Source organism: Lolium rigidum, chromosome 6 (assembly GCF_022539505.1).
Source record: "Lolium rigidum isolate FL_2022 chromosome 6, APGP_CSIRO_Lrig_0.1, whole genome shotgun sequence".
Lineage (NCBI taxonomy): Eukaryota > Viridiplantae > Streptophyta > Magnoliopsida > Poales > Poaceae > Lolium > Lolium rigidum.
The window spans coordinates 140013057-140034389 of NC_061513.1; the positions used below are offsets into that span (position 1 = coordinate 140013057).

At 41.5% G+C, this 21333-nt stretch overlaps 1 protein-coding gene across 1 annotated transcript; it reads right to left on the reverse strand.

The window, feature by feature from the left end:
• Nucleotides 1–11214: 11214 nt before the first annotated feature.
• Nucleotides 11215–13746, reverse strand: LOC124667132 (cytochrome b561 and DOMON domain-containing protein At3g61750-like). Its single transcript, XM_047204461.1, has 4 exons — nucleotides 13591–13746; nucleotides 13054–13450; nucleotides 12017–12303; nucleotides 11215–11794 (listed from the first exon to the last, which is right to left on the reverse strand). The coding sequence occupies exons 1-4, from the start codon at nucleotides 13744–13746 to the stop codon at nucleotides 11534–11536; spliced, it is 1101 nt and encodes a 366-aa protein (XP_047060417.1). The 3' UTR covers nucleotides 11215–11533.
• Nucleotides 13747–21333: the final 7587 nt, after the last annotated feature.

The window sequence follows — 21333 nt, forward strand, 5'->3', positions numbered from 1 at the left end:
GAAATATAATTTAAAATTTTCAAGCAATTTTCTAATATTATCCCTTCTTGTGATTCTCTATGTTTCTTAGCTATCAAAGAATTTTTATATTCCTCTTCCGAAGTGTCATTTTTATCCAGACTAGTAGTCATTCCATGAGTGTTTTTTTGGTATTTTACATTTTATAAAAGAAAGGTACTAAAAGTAAACTAGCAATGCAAACAAGAATAGAAGCCCAGCGCTACGCTCCCCGGCAATGGCGCCAGAAAAGTATCTTGATAACTCCCAAGAGCAAGGGATCACCATAGTAAAATTTGATAATTATTTGAGTGTCAAACCCACGAGGAGCTAAAGGTAATTAAACTATGTATTCACTAAAGCCCTATAACCCACTTATATGGCCTTCTATGCAAAGCTAGAAGATATGGTGTGTGTGTGTGTGTGTGTGTGTGTGTGTGTGAAGAGGTTTCTATAATAAACTATAAGTGCTGAAATTAAATTGCAATGAGTAAAATGCAAGACAAGTAAAGTGCAGTAAAGTAAAGTAAGATGAAGGGAAGTGAAGTGAAGTGTAGTAAGTCAAGGGAGTAAGTGTTCTAGGAAATTTCTACTTCATTTGTGTGCTTGTCATAATTAGTGAAGCACAAAGATAGTCTTTTTATCGTTTCTTCTAGAGATGAGCCATAAATAGGTGTAGCCATAGATATGCGCAAATACACCCCTAGTGCTTGATCCTAAGACCATAGGTATGAGCAAACATAGGAATTATTAAGACATAAATTCTAACCACCGCTATAAGTTTAAAGGTACCCATAGTAACCCCCCATTTGATTAACCATGTTAATACTACATGCATCTAAGAATTGGGACATTGGTTTCTGTCAGCTCCATATGTCCCTCATCCTATCAACATGCAACGGTGACAACCTTATGCACCCCCAACATATGTGTGCACTCATATATCAGTACAAAAGTTTATCATAAAAGATAACAAATACTTATATGCAACCATCACAGACTATCTCACAATTGTCAGGAACAAGTCACTACTCAAACATCAACATAGAGATACAATAGATCATGGGAAAATAATATATTGCCTCACACATTGATGTCTACGCACGCTTCTATTCCCGTAGACAGTGTTGGGCCTCCAAGAGCAGAGGTTTGTAGAACAGCAGCAAGTTTCCCTTAAGTGAATCACCCAAGGTTTATCGAACTCAGGGAGGTAGAGGTCAAAGATATCCCTCCCAAGCAACCCTGCAATTAAGATACAAGAAGTCTCTTGTGTCTCCAACACACCTAATACACTTGTCAGATGTATAGGTGCACTAGTTCGGCGAAGAGATAGTGAAATACAAGTAATATGGATGATTATAAGTAGTAATTGCAATCTGAAATAAAAATGGCAGCAAGCGAACATGTAGCAGAACTTGTTGGAAACGGTGTTTCAATGCTTAGAAACAAGGCCTAGGGATCATACTTTCACTAGTGGACACTCTCAACAATGATCACATAATTGAATAAATAAATGCTACTCTCAAACACTCTCTTGTTGGATAACAAACACCATTCATTGTGTAGGGCTACAAGAGCACCCTCAAGCCGGAGTAAACAAGCTCCACAACTTCATAAAGGAATCACACACGATGCGCACACTCGTCACCATCACACCGTGGAGAGTAACTCCGGAGTTCATATTAAATTAACCTCTAGAGTGCATAATAGACAAGAGTAACATCTACATTTACAAAGCTCATGATCACATAAAGATCACACCATGGGAGAGAGAGATGAACCACATAGCTACCGGTAGAGCCCTCGAGCCTCGGGGAGAACTACTCCCTCCTCATCATGGGAGACAGCAACAGCGATGAAGATGGCGGTGGTGTCGATGGAGATGGATTCCGGGGGCACTTCCCCGTCCCGGCGGCGTGCCGGCACAGAGACTTCTGTCCCCCGAACTTGGCTTCGCGATGGCAGCGGCTACGTAACTTTTCTCGGAGGAAGACCGATGCTCCTAGGGTTTTTATTTTTGGGAGAATATATAGGCGGAAGGACGGCCTCGGAGGGGCCCCAGGGTGCCCTCCCCACCTGGTGGCGCGGCAGAGGGGTGGGCCGCGCCCCCCTATTGTGTGGGGGCCCCTTGGCCCCCCTCTGGCCCTTGTCTGGCTCTCTGGGTCCGCCTCGGCAAAATATTGACTTCTGTCTTCGTGGGGTCCAATTCCGAGAATATTTCCTATGTAGAATTTCTTAAACCAAAAACAACAGAAAACAGGAACTGGCGCTTCGGCATCTTATTAATAGGTTAGTCCCGGAAAATGCATACAAACATTATAAAGTATGACTAAAACATGTTGGTATTTTTATAAAACTAGCATGGAACATAAGAAATTATAGATACGTTGGAGACGTATCAAGCATCCCCAAGCTTAGTTCCTACTCGCCCTCGAGTAGGTAAACGATAAAAAGAATAATTTCCGAAGTGACATGCTACCAACATAATCTTGATCAATACTATTGTAAAGCATATGAGATGAATGAAGTGACTCAAAGCAATGGTATATAGTTTGCTAACAAAAAGATAATGACTAAACAACTGAATCATATAGCAAATTTTTTTCATGAATAGTATTTTCAAGATAAGCATCAAAAAGTCTTGCATAAGAGTTAACTCATAAAGCAATAAATTCTTAATAAGAGGTTTTGAAGCAACACAAAGGTAGATTTAAGTTTCAGCAATTGCTTTCAACTTTCAACATGTATATCTCATGGATAATTGTCAACACAAAGTAATATAATAAGTGCAATAAGTAAGCATGTAAGAATCAACGCACACGAGTTGACACAAGTGTTTGCTTCTAAGATAGAAAGAAGTAGGTAAGCCGACTCAACATAAAGTAAAAGAAAGGCCCTTCGCGAGAGGAAGCGAGAGATTACTCATGTGCTAGAGCTTTTTATTTTGAAAACATGGAAACAATTGTGTCAACGGTAGTAATAATTCATATGGGTTATGCATAAAACTTCCTATAAGTTGCAAGCCTCATGCATCGAATACTAATAGTGCCCGCACCTTGTCCTAATTAGCTCGGATTTCCATGGATTATCATCGCATTACATATGTTTCAACCAAGTTTCACAAAGGGGTACCTCTATGCCACCTGTACAAAGGTCCAAGGAGATAAATCGCATTTGATTTCTCGATTTTGATAGATCTCAACTTGAGGACATCCATACCGGGACAACATAGAAAACAAATAATGGACTCCTCTTTTATGCTTTAAGCATTCAACAACAAATAATATTCTCATATGAGATTTTGAGGATTAATGTCCAAGCTGAAACTTCCACCATGATACATGGCTTTGGTTGGCGGCCCAATGTTCTTCTCTAACAACATGCATACTCAAACCATTTAAACTCATGGCAAATCTCCCTTACTTCAGACAAGACGACCATGCATAGCAACTCACATGATATTCAACAAAGGTGTGACGGAGTTGATGGCGTCCCCAGAAACATGGTTACCGCTCAACAAGCAACTTATAAGAACTAAGATACATAAGCGACATATTCATTACCACAATAGTTTTTAGGCTACTTTGCCATGAGCTATGTATTGTAAAAACAAGGAATGGATTTTTAAAGGTAGCACGCAAGCAATTTACTTTGGAATGGCAGAAAAATACCACATAATAGGTAGTTATGGTGGACACAACTGGCATAGGTTTTGGCTCAAGGTTTTGGATGCACGAGAAGCATTCCCTCTCAGTACAAGGCTTTGGCTAGCAAGGTTGTTTGAAGCAAACACAAGTATAAACCGGTACATCAAAACTTACACAAGAACATATTGCAAGCATTATAAGACTCTACACTGTCTTCCTTGTTGCTCAAACACTTTTACCAGAAAATATCTAGACCTTAGAGAGATCAATCACGCAAACCAAATTTCAACAAGCTCTACGGTAGTTCTCCATTAATAGATTTAAACTACATGATGCAAGAGCTTAAACATGATCTACTTGAGAGCTCAAAAAAATTTCCAAGTATCAAATTATTCAAGATAATATACCAACTACCACCTGAAGCATTTTCTGTTTCCAACCAAATAACAATCAATGCTGTGGCTTTCAGCTTTCGCCATGAATATTAAAGTAAAACGAAGAACACAAGTGTTCAAATGAAAAAGAGGAGCGTGTCTCTCTCCCACACAAGGATGTTTGGATCCGATTTATTCAGAGAATGAAAATAACAAAATGAAAATAAAAGCACACGGATGCTCCAAGTAAAGCACATAAGATGTGACAAAATTAAAATATAGTTTCACTAGAGGTGACCTGATAAGTTGTTGATGAAGAAGGGGATGCCTTGGGCATCCCCAAGCTTAGACGCTTGAGTCTTCTTGAAATATGCAGGGATGAACCACGGGGGTATCCCCAAGCTTAGGCTTTTAACTCTTCTTGATCATATTATATCATCCTCCTCTCTTGATCCTTGAAAACTTCCTTCACACCAAACTCAAAGCGATCTCATTAGCGGGTTAGTGCATAATCAAAAATTCACATGTTCAGATAGGACACAATCATTCCCAACACTTCTGGACATTACCCAAGGCTACTGAAATTTAATGGAGCAAAGAAATCCACTCAAACACAGTAAAAGAGGCAATGCGAAATAAAAGGCAGAATCTATCAAAACAGAACAGTCCGTAAAGACAGATTTTTTTAGAGGCACTTAACTTGCTCAGATGGAAAAGCTCCAATTGAATGAAAGTTGCGTACATATCTGAGGATTACTCATGAATATTTTCAGCATTTTACGAGTTTTGTACAGAGAGAAAAACGCAAATTCGTGACAGCTAAGAAATCTGTTTCTGCGCAGAAATCCAAATCTAGTATCAACTTTCTATCAAAGACTTTACTTGGCACAAAAACGAAATAAACATGATAAGGAGAGGTTGCTACAGTAGTAACAACTTCCAAGACACAACAAAACAGTAGCAAAATAAAAACATGGGTTATCTCCCAAGAAGTGCTTTCTTTATAGCCATTAAGATGGGCTCGATAATTTTAATGATGCTCTCGCAAGAAATAAGAGTTGAAGCAAAAGAGAGCATCAAAAGCAAATAAGAAACACTTTTAAGTCTAACCCACTTCCTATGAAAAAGAATCTTGTAAATAAACAAGTCATGTAAGCATAATGCAATAAGCATAGGAAAACAAAACAAGCGCAACTTCAAGATTTTAAGCAAAAAGAGAGGTATTTTAGTAACATGAAAATCCCTACAACCATATTGTCCTCTCTCATAAATATTTTCAGTAGCATCATGAACAAACTCAACAATATAACTATCACAAGAAACATTCTTATCATGAGCTACATGCATAAAATTATTACTCTCCACATAAGCATAGTCATTACTATTAATTGTAGTGGGAGCAAATTCAATAAGATAGCTATCATTATTATTCTCATCACCATAATCATCATATATAGGAGGCATATTGTAATCATAATTAATTTTCTCCTCAATAGTAGGTGGACTGAAAATATGATAGTCATCATTGTAATCATCATATATAGGAGGTAAAGTATCATCAAAGTAAATTTTCTCCTCCATGCTTGGGGGCTAAAAATATCATGCTCCTCAAAACCAGCTTCCCCAAGCTTAGAATTTTCCATAGCATTAGCAACAATGGTGTTCAAAGCATTCATACTAATAACATTGCCATTAGCATGCATATAAAGTTCCATAGGTTTTTTAATTTTCTCTTCAAACACCTCATGTCCTAACTCAAGATAAATACTATAAAGATCTCTAATATTTTTTATTGTTTTCCATTAAGCTTAACCAGTGAAATAAAAACAAGAAACAAAAAGATATAATTGCAGAATCTAAAGGAAATAGCTTCGAGCACTCACACACCGGCAACAGTGCTAGGAAATAGCTTAGTAGTGAGAGGATGTGAATACCTTTTACCTTACCTCCCCGGCAACGGCGCTAGAAAATAGCTTGATGTCTACACACGCTTCTATTCCCGTAGACAGTGTTGGGCCTCCAAGAGCAGAGGTTTGTAGAACAGCAGAAAGTTTCCCTTAAGTGAATCACCCAAGGTTTATCGAACTCAGGGAGGTAGAGGTCAAAGATATCCCTCTCAAGCAACCCTGCAATTAAGATACAAGAAGTCTCTTGTGTCCCCAACACACCTAATACACTTGTCAGATGTATAGGTGCACTAGTTCGGCGAAGAGATAGTGAAATACAAGTAATATGGATGAATATAAGTAGTAATTGCAATCTGAAATAAAAATGGCAGCAAGCAAACATGTAGCAGAACTTGTTGGAAACGGTGTTTCAATGCTTAGAAACAAGGCCTAGGGATCATACTTTCACTAGTGGACACTCTCAACAATGATCACATAATTGAATAAATAAATGCTACTCTCAAACACTCTCTTGTTGGATAACAAACACCATTCATTGTGTAGGGCTACAAGAGCACCCTCAAGCCGGAGTAAACAAGCTCCACAACTTCATAAAGGAATCACACACGATGCGCACACTGTCACCATCACACCGTGGAGAGTAACTCCGGAGTTCATATTAAATTAACCTCTAGAGTGCATAATAGACAAGAGTAACATCTACATTTACAAAGCTCATGATCACATAAAGATCACACCATGGGAGAGAGAGATGAACCACATAGCTACCGGTAGAGCCCTCGGCCTCGGGGGAGAACTACTCCCTCCTCATCATGGGAGACAGCAACGGCGATGTAGATGGCGGTGGTGTCGATGGAGATGGATTCCGGGGGCACTTCCCCGTCCCAGCGGCGTGCCGGAACAGAGACTTCTGTCCCCCGAACTTGGCTTCGCGATGGCGGCGGCTACATAACTTTTCGTGGAGGAAGACCGATGCTCCTAGGGTTTTTATTTCTGGGAGAATATATAGGCGGAAGGGCGGCCTCGGAGGGGCTCCAGGGCGTCCTCGGCAAAATATTGACTTCTGTCTTCGTGGGGTCCAATTCCGAGAATATTTCCTGTGTAGAATTTCTGAAACCAAAAACAGCAGAAAACAGGAACTGGCGCTTCGGCATCTTGTTAATAGGTTAGTCCCGGAAAATGCATACAAATATTATAAAGTATGACTAAAACATGTTGGTATTGTCATAAAACTAGCATGGAACATAAGAAATTATAGATACGTTGGAGACGTATCACACATCATGTTTGCCGAGAGATTACAAGGGGTATATGAAGATGGTGATGTAGATGATGAAGATGCTGTTGATGCCCTCACCGGAGGGGGGTGGAGTCCACCGGAGGTGATTCCGGCAGCGTTTCCCCCCTTCGATCTCCGCCAACGATGGCCTGCCAACTCTCTATTTATGTGTTTTTTTATATCTCCGTCACTTTAGCCTCAATGAAACCCCTGGGGGTTGTATATATAGTGGGTTTTAGGGCAAAACAAGTCAGTTCGCGAAAGATTGAGGCGAAACGGACGTTCGAGGCGAGAATGAGGCCCAGGGGCACACCACTGGCTCTCTTTCCCAGCCTGTTAACCCCCTGGTGGCCCACTTCAACTCATCTTGTTCGTCTCGAAATTTTCGAAGCGTGGCCCCTGACCTTGCCCTTTTTGGAGTTCCGTAGCTCCCGCAAAGACACTAAGAAGAGGCGTTTTCTACCAAACATAATTAGAACATGAGGAGATGGGAATGTTTAGAAAATCCCCTAAAACATCATAAAACATGGAAATAACATTATATAATATGCAAATATGTGGTAATATGTTGCAACAAAATGCAAAGTTTATGTATGCATTTTACATGCATCAGCTGGCCTACATGATTATGGCCATATTTGTAATACATATGTGGTGGATCCTTATTCTATGATATCTGATCATTTATGTGCAAGATGTATTGATAGATGCATATTATGTACCCTGTTCTTAAGTATTTTTTACGATCCAACTTATATGCAAGAGCGTGCGTGGGATGATGTGTGTATTAGACAGAGTAGCATGGTTTTAGTGATTGTATAGTGACAACAAATTTATGATCTATTATGGTTTTGTATTTTCTTTTTCTACCTCACTAGGGATAAAGTGAATGCATGTGCTATGTTCGTCACATGACAAAAGTGATGATCTTGTTTGTTCAAGGTAGCATATTTGATATTCAAACATCATGTCAAAGTACTTGTGGCTATGCTCTGTTAATTCTTAATACAAGATTGCATGGAGTTTTCCCTTTCTTGTGGAGTATAATAGAGATGTGTTGCATCATCTACATGTTAGGACGTGATGCACATACGAACACGTATCTTTCACAAGTTATTATTTTGCATCTTCATATCTCATTGATGAATTTGTATTATCCACTACAACTTAAAAGAGAGACCAGTCAAGTGAACCCATGAACCACGATCCACTTTTTATCATAAGAAACACCTTTATATTTCTTTTATCTTGTTTTGTATTTGTTGCACTATTTTAATCAAAAAATACAAAAAATATTTAATTTTCTTATTTGCATCCAAAACACTAAAAAAATCAACTCTTTTACTATTTTCACTTAGTTAGTTTATTCTATCTAGTTTTACTTGTTTTATATTACTTGTGTTTTATTTACTCACGCGAAACTTTGTTCTTGATGATGTGTGTATTAGACGGAGTAGCATGGTTTTAGTGATTGTATAGTGACAACAAATTTATGATCTATTATGGTTTTGTATTTTCTTTTTCTACCTCACTAGGGATAAAGTGAATGCATGTGCTATGTTCGTCACAAAAGTGATGATCTTGTTTGTTCAAGGTAGCATATTTGATATTCAAACATCATGTCAAAGTACTTGTGGCTCTGCTCTGTTAATTCTTAATACAAGATTGCATGGAATTTTCCCTTTCTTGTGGAGTATAATAGAGATGTGTTGCATCATCTCCATGTTAGGACGTGATGCACATATGAACGCGTATCTTTCACAAGTTATTATTTTGCATCTTCATATCTCATTGATGAATTTCTATTGTCCACTACAACTTAAAAGAGAGACCAGTCAAGTGAACCCATGAACCACGATCCACTTTTTATCATAAGAAACACCTTTATATTTCTTTTATCTTTTATTCTATTTGTTGCACTATTTTAATCCAAAAATACAAAAAATATTTACTTTTCTTATTTGCATCCAAAACACTAAAAAAATCAACTCTTTTACTATTTTCACTTAGTTAGTTTATTCTATCTAGTTTTACTTGTTTTATATTACTTGTGTTTTATTTACTCACGCGAAACTTTGTTCTTGACAACCACACGGTAGAGTTGGGAACACAAGGCCTTTATTTTATTGCAGGATTTCTAGAAGAAGAGAGGGAGAGAAAGCTCTTTGCTCAGTTCCCGAGAGTTCGATATAAACCCTCGAATCACCCTTGTGGGGAAAATTGCTTCCTGGACTGCACACTCCACACTTGGAGTCTCATCACCATCAATAACATATGCACCAATGTTTCTCCACGATAGAGAGAGGATGAACAACATGAAATACATATACAACAATGGCGATGCCAAATCTGTGAACATGCTCAGGATGAAAAAAGATGATTTTAACAAACTCGTGAACACATTGAGATCTAGGCAGTTGCTCCGAGATAGCATCCACACCTTTATTGAAGAGAAAGTGGCTATGTTCCTTCACGTAGTTGGGCACAACCAAAGATTCCGAGTCATCCATAGCACATGGAGGAGATCGACTGAGACAGTTTATAGGTACTTCAAGGAAGTCCTCTATGCTATTGGAGAACTGAGAGGAGCGATGATCAAGCATGCATCTTCCAACACTCCCAACAAGATAGCTGAAAGTCACCGCTGGTTTCCACATTGCAAGGTGAGCAACACTTGTTGAACTGATTTATATATTTGTACATCATATTTCAAGGTGAGCCATGTGCTTTACACATTCGTACAACACATTACATGTCTAACCATTTGTTCATGTTCATGTCATCATTGTGTTGGGGCCATTGATGGCACTCGTGTTACAGCGAAAGTGCCCAGAAGCCATGCTCTTTCTTACAGGGAGAAAACACTGCACCAGCCAGAATGTGCTAGCCGTTATTGACTTCGATATGAAGTTCACATATGTGATTGCTAGGTGGAAAGAATCAACCCATGATGCTACGATTCTGACTGACACCTTGGAGAGAGCTGATCTCCTGAAACTCCCTGAGAGTAAGTTCTACCTTGTTGATGCCAGCTAGTCCATCCTGGTTTTCTCCCACCCTTAAGGTCCACAAGGTACCACCTAAATGAGTTCTATACAAGGTTCTACCCCAAGAATACCAAGAAACTCTTCAATCTTAGACACTCCAGCCTCAGAGTCACGGCCGAGAGGGCATTCGCAGCTCTGAAGAATAGATTTAAGATCCTTGATCAGAAACCTTTCCATACCTTCTCCATGTAGGTTAAGCTAGTCCTTGCATTTTGCATTCTGGATCTTACGATGGGGTGTTGATTCGTTCTTCTCAGAGGAGCATGAAGTCACACCTGCCGACAATGATGCTAGCCATAGTGTTGCTGCCAACGATAACGCCACCTGGAAGAACAGAGGCGGGAGTGGGCGGGCGCAATGTGGGCTGACAGAGGCAACTCAAGGATCTAAAGAAGAAGGAGAATCATTTCCATGCGCCGTTGTGTTATGAACAACTCCCGTGTGTGTCATGTCTGTGTGTATATCTGGATAACTTGTATGCCAAACTATTAGCTAGGGCTAAACTACTTGTGTTAAACTGCTATTTCAAAGTAGTTAGGACAGAATGCCGTTATAATAGTCATGCTTGTCAATTTGTTTTGTTTATGCTATCCCTACCTCTTTCTGTATAGTGATAAGGGGCAATGTCACCTCTTGGGAGAAGTAGTAACTAGAACACGGGACGGTAGATTACCGATCATTCCAGGATTCCTATTTCATACGCAGATTGTAGTTTTAGTTGGAAACCAAACAATATGCACAAACGGACCGAATTTTTTTTGTGAGGAACCAAATAAACTGCCATTCAAGGATATGGACTTGGGCCAGTTCAACATGGCTCTATGAAGAAGATCTCACCCGTTGTAAAAATATGGTGCAAGCAACCAATCACACCCGAGGTTGAAGACCATACCGCTCGTTCAGTCACCAACCACTGAAAGCTGCAAGAGACGTGTCCTCAAATTAACTGAACCAGAAAAGGTATCACAGCACCATTCATTCTTCGTCAGGCACAACGGTGCAATGGGAAACTGACTGCAGTTATCATGCATTCAGCTCTACAAAAGGCAAATAAACTACTCAAATTGTACTGCCACCTTGAATCTCGCTAGAAAAAAACATCGAGGCTAGTACATCTGGACAATTTACAGAATACACATCCAAAACTCACAGTCGATAGACTAATCTTGTAGATCTTTGCTAAAAGATCATGTAGTTTTATAAGTTACAACAACATCATAACAAAGAACATGAGAATAATAGAGCCTTGAGCATCACCCACAGCAAGAACCAAACCGCATATTTAATATGTCGTTGAGCGATTGCTGTTGTTTTTCCACTTTGTCCATACCAGGACCTCCAGGGTGATAACGGTGATAAGAAGGATGGCCAGGTTGAAACCGTAGCCGATCTTCCAAGAGTTACCAGCACGTCCAGCATTAATTCCCACGACAATGTTGACTGCTGCGAGGAAGAGCACGAGCCTGCCTACCCAGTGGTGATACCAGTTCCAGTATTTCCGGTATTTTGAGTCTTTGTTGGGCCGGAGGAAGAATGCTAGAATCTGCAAAGGTGCAGATACATTCAGATCCTTGTACAATTCCTTTGGTTGATGAAAACAGGTATTATACAGCTCACATTTTCCATGGCAGTTTTTCGAACTTTCCCTCAACTAATGACAACTTAACACGAAACAGTATAGCAAATCTTTTGCCTTGGTTCGAAAAGGAAAGTATGACAATACAAGTGACATGATTACTGCAAGGCGCAAGCAGAAAGTACATACCTGGAGGATGCCTAGCACAAGCACAAATATGCCAAGGCCTCTATGCGCCGGAACGTCTGCCTTGATCTTGCCATATAGTGACACTCCTGCCACAACACCGGCCAGACCAAGGATGAAGCCCACGAACTGGATACCAGCATGAAGGTAGAACCACAATGGATCCCAGCCCCTGCAGTAACGAGCGACAATGGCCCCGATAGGCAGGAGAACACCCCAAGCAAAGAGGTTGAGAGCCCCATGAGTCCTTTTCAGGCCTTCCGGGAAAGAGGACCCTGAAGAGCTGCCACCTGCAAACAAGGAGGTTTCAAATTGTTTGATGATCTTCAGATTTGTTCATGTCTCAAACTGAACGGATGGCATAAGTTTGAAGAAACGAAAATTCTGTACGTACGACTTTTTTTCTTCCGATACTTGCCCGATAACTGAACCACGACACGTCGTAGTTCTGTGTTAGGCATGGATGGTTGGATGTGTGATGTCCTAAGGGCATGTACAATGGGAGGTGCTTAGAGAAGTGCTAAGAAAATTAAACCGGTTTTTGACTAAGCACTGATGGTTATTTATACTAGACAAATGCTTAGTTAGGCACCTCTCTTGTACAAATAAACACTAGTGCTTAAGAAAAAGCTTGGTTTATTTTTGTATGCACTGGCCTAAACATGTTGCATTGTACATCGCCTAAGCCATCAGTTATCGCATCAAATATGATTGAACTGCCGTCCTCAATTATTTTTTAGAAGATATGGTAGTATCTTATTCGATCAGAGCGGGTCAGATCCCGCTGAATTGTCACAAGCAGTTTCTTACTACAGTTTAGCTTAGATTTTGTCTTCAGTTATCCTTGAGGTACTGGAGGATGAAAACTCAACTAATTGACTTCACCGAAGAACCATCTCAGACATACAAGTCCTTCAGAAATGAGGGCTGTGCTTTAATCATGTACGAGTGGCAAAGTAAAATCTATTCCCATTTTCAACCGATCAGGATAACATTCAGCATTACTAGATGGTTAGCAGAAGCGGGGAAGGGCCACTCACCAGTGGTGAAATCAAAGTTCATGGAGGTCTTGTCCTGGTGCTCGGCGAGGCGGTCGTTGACGGGGATGGCGGAGCCGAAGGCGAAGAGCACCTGCTGCTGCTTGAGCGGCGAGGGGAAGTTGATCTTGAAGGCGAGGTAGATCTTGGCCTGCTTGACGACGACGGTGTGCTCGCCGTTGTTGGAGATGAGGAACCCCCTGTCGGCGACGACCAGCGAGGGCGTCTTGCCGTTGAGGGCGAACTGCTTGACGTGTGGTTGCCCCGTCTTGCCGACCCAGCCGACCATGGCGCTGGAGCCCACCATGAGGCCGTCCCTGGAGAAGCCCATGCCCACCCAGCCCGAGCTGTACATCGCCGACAGCACCACCCGCAGCACGTTGTTCCCGTCCTGCGCGTACTGGAAGAGAGAGACAGCAGATTCGGCTCGGTGAGAGGAAATTAAGAGCAAGCTCCTGCCCACCAAGATCACCACAGATCTAGACCACTGGCTCGCGGCCGCACTATCGAACTGACGGAGCACTGGCGGCACGTACGTACCCGGAGCACGAAGTTGTTCCAGACGGGGCTGCAGGCCATCCCCGAGTAGTTGCCGGCGAGCTCGGCCGGCAGCTCATCGTCGCAGCTGGCGGTCACAGCCGGCACGAGGAAGACCGACACGGCGGCGAGCACGACGACGAGCAGCACGCGCGCCATTGCAACCAACCCGGCGGCGCGAAAGATCTTCTTCTATGCAGCCTGTGTATTACCCCCGGAGCTAGAAATGGGCAAATGGCAAGCTGAATTTACTAGCTAGGCTCCTGCTGGAGAGCAATCATCAAGCGGAGCGTTGATTCTTTTCTGTCTCCCTCTTTGGATTGGTAGTGGTGGGGGTGGTTGGCAACTGCAACTGGACGTGTGTAGCATGTCGATGTGCTTAAGATATTCTTTGCTTTGCCGGTGAGCTGGGCTTGCAGTTGCAGGCAGCGAGCTTGAGCACTGTCACTCCCTGGATCTGGAGAAACAGCCAAACCACTGAAACCAGCACACGAGGGTCGCGAGGCAAGACGGCCATCCCATGTGTGCGCATGCGCCGCTACTTTGGCTTTTTCTAGGCCTCTGCTTTCCTCGATCTGTTCCCGTGAAAAGCATGACAATGTGTTGGGTTTCTCGTACGAGCTTCGCACAAAATTATCCTGTTGTTTCCCGTTTTGGTCTTGCAGAAACTGGATACCAGCGCAACCTGCAAACTGACTATTCTAGGGTACAAAACGTTCGTATCTAGGCCCAGACATGCAAAGCACATTCTGCCCCCCCAGCCGTCAATGCGCTGAAAGTCGTACCTGAACAAACAACATAATTATCGCAAGAAGAATAAGCAACATACTGAGCATTTTCTAGAGCATTTTGTGGCAGACGATGGCTTCGGACCAAGATCATGTAAGTTAATCCAGATTGGTACTTTGAAAAAATGGAGAATGATGCCTCCCCTGTTTTTTTTTCGCGCAAACTCCACCTATCTATTCATGAGAGGTGGAAATTCTCCCCATTTTTAAAGCCCCCTCACTTTCCCCTCGGGCCGCTCCTCAGGCGGGTCCAGGGGCGACCCTGCGCGCTGCCAGCAATCGGCTGATCCCGGCCCTCCTCGGCGCCACTGCCGCGGGCCTCGGCGATGGTGGTGGCGGGCCCAGTCGCCAAACGGTGATCTGGGGTCGGTGGTCGCCGGGGACGGCTGCACGAGCTGCTGGGCAGCGACGGGAGGCTCGTCCATGGCGAAGCGATCCAGGCGGAGTCCTGGTGTCGGGGTGCCGGTGGTGGTTGCCACCGGCGGCGCGCCGTGCCGGCGACGGAGGTGCAGGGGATGGGCCGGATTGGACAAAACCCTAGATCGGTGTTGTCCTTGTCCTCTCCGCGGTCTTCGTTGTTGACGGTGGAGGGTCGGCTGCTGGACTACAGGGTGCTGCTCAAGCGAGGGCTTCTTCGCCTAGTGTCAACGGCATTGCCTCGGCTGACCCAGGATGGTCGACGTCGTTGGGGTCCGATCTGAATAAAGGCGATGGTCCACAGATTCTTCTCACACCAAGTTTGAAGATCTGTCGGGTGCTTGTTCCCACCAGTCTGGATGGATTGTCGTGTTTCGAAAGGCCCTGCCGGTGAAATTCATTGTGCGAATAATGGCCGAAGATTGTTGGATTGGGTGGTTTCGGTCGTGCGCACCCATATTTTTATCTGACCGTTGGTTTCAGAGGGAGCGCTTCAAAACTCTGATGGCTGATAATATCATGGAGCTCGTTTTCTTTCCATGGTGCTGATACGTCTCAAACGTATCCATAATTTCTGATGTTCCATGCTTGTTTTATGACAATACTTACATGTTTTGCTCACACTTTATATCGTTTTTATGCATTTTCCGGAACTAACCTATTAACAAGATGCCGAAGTGCCGGTTCTCGTTTTCTCGTTGTTTTTGGTTCCGGAAAGGCTGTTCGGGCAATATTCTCGAATTCGACGAAACGAAGACCAAACATCATAATTCACCGAGACGGACCAGGACACCGAAGGGGAGACGGAGAGGAGGCCCAGGGGTCCCAGACCATACGGCCGCGCGGGCAGGCCCCTGGCCGCGCCGGCCTATGGGGAGGGCGCCCTGGTGCCCCTCCTGCGCCGCCTCTTCGCCTATAAGACCCCTTTCGACCTAAAAACACGATACGGATTGACGAAACTCCAGAAAAGCTCCAGGGGCGCCGCCGCCGCCATCGCGAAACTCCAATTCGGGGGACAGAAGTCTCTGTTCCGGCACCCTGCCGGGACGGGGAATTGCCCCCGGAGCCATCTCCATCGACGCCACCGCCATCTTCATCGCCATCGCTGTCTCCCATGATGAGGAGGGAGTAGTTCTCCCTCGAGGCTGAGGGCTGTACCGGTAGCTATGTGGTTAATCTCTCTCTCTGTACTCCAATACAATGATCTCATGAATTGCTTTGCATAATTGAGATCCATATGATGAGCTTTGTATCGCTACTAGTTTATGTGCTACTCATGTGATGTTATTAAAGTAGTCTGTTCCTCCTGCATGGTGTAAAGGTGCCAGTGTGTGCACCGTGCAGTTCTTGTCGTAGGCTATGATCATGATCTCTTGTAGGTTGTGGAGTTAATTATCATTATGATAGTATTGATGTGATCTATTCCTCCTTTCATAGCGTAATGTGGACAGTGTGTATGCTATGTTAGTTCTCGGTTTATTTTGCAATGATCTATTATGCTCTTAGGTTACTTAAATATGAATGCCGAATGTTGTGGCGCTTGTTAACTCCGGCATTGAGGTGCTCTTGTAGCCCTACACAACGACTGGTGTTTGTCATCCAACAAAAGAGTGTATGTAGCACAAATGAGAGAAGTTATTTATTTATCATGCGATCAATGTTGAGAGTGTCCACTAGTGAAAGTATGATCCCTAGGCCTTGTTTCCAATACTGCAAACACCGTTTATTTACTGTTCTGTTGCATGTTTACTCGCTGCCATATTTTATTCAGATTTCTATTACCACTCATATACATCCATACTACTTGTATTTCACTATCTCTTCGCCGAACTAGTGCACCTATACATCGACAAGTGTATTAGGTGTGTTGGGGACATAAGAGACTTCTTGTATCGTGATTGCGGGGTTGCTTGAGAGGGATATCTTTGACCTCTTCCTCCCCGAGTTCGATAAACCTTGGGTGATCCACTTAAGGGAAAACTTGTTCGTTGTTCTACAAACCTCTCGCTCTTGGAGGCCCAACACCGTCTACGGGAAAAGAAGCGTGAGTAGACATCAAGCTATTTTCCGGCGCCGTTGCTTGGGGAGGTAAGGTAAAAGGTATTCACATCCTCCGACTACTAAGTTATGTCTTAGCATTGTTGCCGGTGTGTGAGTGCTCGAAGCTATTTCCTTTAGATCCTGCAATTGCATCTTTTTGTTTCTTGTTTTTATTTTCACTAGTTAGGCATAATGGAAAACAACAAAACATTTAGTGAGCTTTTTAATCTTTTCCTGATTTAGAATTGTTTGATGCAAAAATTAAAAAACCTATGGAACCTTATTTGCATGCTAGTAGCAATGTTATTAGTACGAATGCAATTACTGCTAATGATATGGAAAAGTCTAAGCTTGGGGAAGCTAGTTTTTGTGATCTTTTTAGCTTCCCATCTTTAGGGGAGAAAATTTGCTCTGATAATACTTTATCTCCCATATGCGATAACTCTAATGATGCTTGTGATATCTTAAATCCACCTGCTGAAAGTATTCCGTATAAAATACCCATGAAAATTATTGAACGTGTTGTGGATAACTGCTATGAAGGGGATGGAACTGTCCATCCTGGAGATCGTTTACTCTCTTTGCATGAATTATGTGGGTTATTCAAGTGTGCAGGTATTTCAATGGATGAAGTTAGGAAGAAATTATTTGTTATGTCGCTATCTGGTAAAGCGGCGCATTGGTATAAACTGCTGAAGGACGGGCGTTCTCTTGATTGGAAGGATATTGTGCCTCTATTTTATTCTAGGTTCTATCCTCCAAGTGAAATTCACAAAGACCGAAACCGTATATATAATTTCTGGCCTCATGATGTAGAGAGTATTGCCCAAGCATGGGAGAGATGGAAGTCCTTAATGCTCAAATGCCCCAATCATGAGCTTCCTGGTAATGTTATCATTGATAATTTCTATGCAAGACTTTTTTTTCAGGATAAAACCTTGCTGGATACTGCTTGTTCTGGATCATTCACACGCAACAAAGAAGAGTTTAAATGGGACCTTCTTAATCGGATTCAGGAGAACGCTGAAGATTGGGAGAACGACAAAGGTAGAGAGTCAGGTATAAATTATGATTATGAATGCATTGAAACTTTTATGGATACTGATGAATTTCGAAATATGAGTGCTACTATGGTCTTGACTCTCAAGTTGTTGCAAATTTTTATAAAGCTTTTGCTTCTCACATTGAATTGCCTAGGAAGAATTTTGATAAGTATCATGAACCTTTTAAAGACGCTTGCATGAAGGATAAAACTGTTATTAATGATTGCAATGAACATGTTAAAACTTCTGAAAATGCTATTTCCTATAAGCATGTTAATTTATGTGGAATACATAGACCTTGTGGAATTAATCAAATAGAAGATGAATATTGTATCCATCACAGAAATGAAAAACTAGAAAGTGGTCTAGAGCTCTAGATGATCTTGGAGAAAAAGTGTGTGCCCTCTATCCTTTTATTTGTGAACTTTGCCATAGAGTTGGTCACTTTAATTTTCAATGCTCCTCCAATGATAATTCGAACCCCATGAGTGCTGCAAATTTGTATTGTGATGATGAGATTACTCCTAATCAGCATGATGAACTTACTTTATTTTTGAAGTGTGAAGAGTTATCAAGAAAAATTTCTTTGTTAGATATTAACGATCTTGATATTGATGATGTCCTGCATGGGTGTCTTTCTTATTGCATTAATAATTGCCATACAAATCCTCACATACAAAATATTTTAGAAGATGACACTTTGCCAAAATATGATAGGACCGCTATGTGTTTCAAACTTATTAATGAAAAGAAGGAATCCTCCAAGGTTTCTTCTATTGTTTCTGGAAATAAAGCAGGTTATGTGGAGAAGCCTCTCCCTCCTAAAGAAGGGAACGAGGAGAAGAAGAAGAAGAAGAAGAAGAATGGAACAAAGAAGTAGAAGAAGAAGAAGAAGGGGAATAAAAAGAAAGAGGTAACAACATATCCCCGCGTGTATGAGGTAACAATAGGTAACCATAAGTATGTTGCTCCTAATGATTATTATGATAATGAATTTGAGTACGATGATCTTCCTATGTCCTGTACCCATGCTAGTGATCATGATTTGGAAGAGCACACTACCTTTGATATTGGAAATCTCTTTGGTACTGATTATGAAAGTAATGATGATAGAATTATTCATGTCCCCTCAAACGATGATATTGAAAGCTCTAAGCTTGGGGATGTTGTGCTTGAAGATCCTATATTTGAGACCTCTACTGAAAATGATGATATTACATATTCTGGTTTAGATAATCGCTATAGATATGGATATGACATATGTTACAATTATCATTATGAAACTTGTCATAGTTATGATGGGCTTGCCAAAAACCATTCCCTTAGTATGCAACTTGTTTACCATGTTCAAATTCTTAATAATGATCCTGCTCCAATTACTATTAATGAGAAGAGTTTCTCTTGTGTCAAAAATAATGATACCTTTATGCATATGAACCATGATAAGAATGTTTTAAGTGATGGTTATATTGTGGATTTCATCAATGATGCTGCTGAAAGTTATTATGAGAGAGGGAAACACGGTTGTATGCATCTTAATAATATTCAGTTTCCCCTCTTTATGTTGAGAATCTTGAAGTTACTCGTGTCTTATCTTCTTATGCTTGTCACTTTGTTCTTCATGAATTTATTTGTGTACAAGATTCCTTTTCATAGGAAGTGGGGTAGGTTTAAATGTGCTTTGAATTTGCTTCTTGATGCTCTCTTTTGCTTCAACTCTTATTTCTTGCGAGCATCATTAAAATTACTGAGCCCATCTTAATGGCTATAAAGAAAAAACTTCTTGGGAGATAACCCATGTATTTATTTTACTACAACACTTTTGTTTTATATTTGAGTCTTGGAAGTTGTTTACTACTGTAGCAACCTCTCCTTATCATGTTTTTTGTGCCAAGTAAAGTCTCTATGGTAAGGTTGATACTAGATTTGGATTACTGCGCAGAAACAGATTTGCTGTCTGTCACGAATTTGCGCAGAAGTTTCTGTAGGTAACTCAGAAAAATCTGCAAATTTACGTGCGTGATCCTCAGATATGTACGCAACTTTCATTAGTTTTGAGTTTTTCCATCTGAGCAAGTTAAGTGCCCTGCAAAATTCGTCTTTACGGACTGTTATGTTTTTGACAGATTCTGCCTTTTATTTCGCATTGCCGCTTTTGCTATGTTGAATGAGTTTCTTTGTTCCATTAACTTTCAGAAGCTTTGTGCAATGTCCAGAAGTGTTAAAAATGATTGTGTCACCTCTGAACATGTGAATTTTGATTATGCACTAACCCTCTAATGAGTTTGCTCTAAGTTTCGTGTGAAGGAAGTTTTCAAGGATCAAGAGAGGAGGATGATATATGATCAAGAAGAGTGAAAAGCCTAAGCTTGGAGATGCCCCCGTGGTTCATCCCTGCATATTTCAAGAAGACTCAAGCGTCTAAGCTTGGGGATGCCCAAGGCATCCCCTTCTTCATCAACTTATCAGGTTTCTTCTACTGAAACTATATTTTTATTCGGTCACATCTTATGTACTTTACTTGGAGCGTCTGTGTGCTTTTATTTTCGTTTTGTTATTTGCATTCTTTGAATAAATTCATGCTTGTGTGGGAGAGAGACACGCTCCGATGTTGCATATGAACACATGTGTTCTTAGCTTTACTTTTAATGTTCATGGCGAAGGTTGAAAACTGCTTCGTTCATTGTCATATGGTTGGAAACGGGAAATGCTTCATGTGGTACATGGTATAATGTCTTGAATAATTTGATACTTGGCAATTGTTGTGCTCATATAGACCATGCTTAAGCTCTTGCATCATATATACTTTGCACTTATTAATGAAGAACTACATAGAGCTTGTTAAAATTTGGTTTGCATGATTGGTCTCTCTAAGTCTAGATATTTTCTGGTTAAGGTGTTTGAACAACAAGGAGACGATGTAAAGTCTTATAATGCTTACAATATGTTCATGTGTGAGTCTTGCTGCACCGTTTTATACTTGAGTTTGCTTCAAACAACCTTGCTAGCCTAGCCTTGTATTGAGAGGGATTCTTCTCGTGCATCCAAATCCTTGAGCCAAAAACTATGCCAATTGTGTCCACCATACCTACCTACCACATGGTATTTCTCCGCCATTCCAAAGTAAATTGCTTGAGTGCTATCTTTAAACAATTCAAAAGTTATTACCTCTTATTTATGTCAATGTTTTATAGCTCATGAGGAAGTATGTGGAGTTTATGTTTCAATCTTGTTGGCCAACTTTCACCAATGGACTAGTGGCTTCATCCGCTTATCCAATAATTTTGCAAAAAGAGCTGGCAATGGGGTTCCCGACCCGAATTAATTAACTTTCATAAATTTATAAATAGACACTCCTCCATGGTATGTGATTGTTGGTCGGCACCCGAGAATTCGGTTAGCCGTGGCTTGAGAAAGCAAAGGTGGGGAGGAGTGTCATCTAAATAAAACTAAAATAA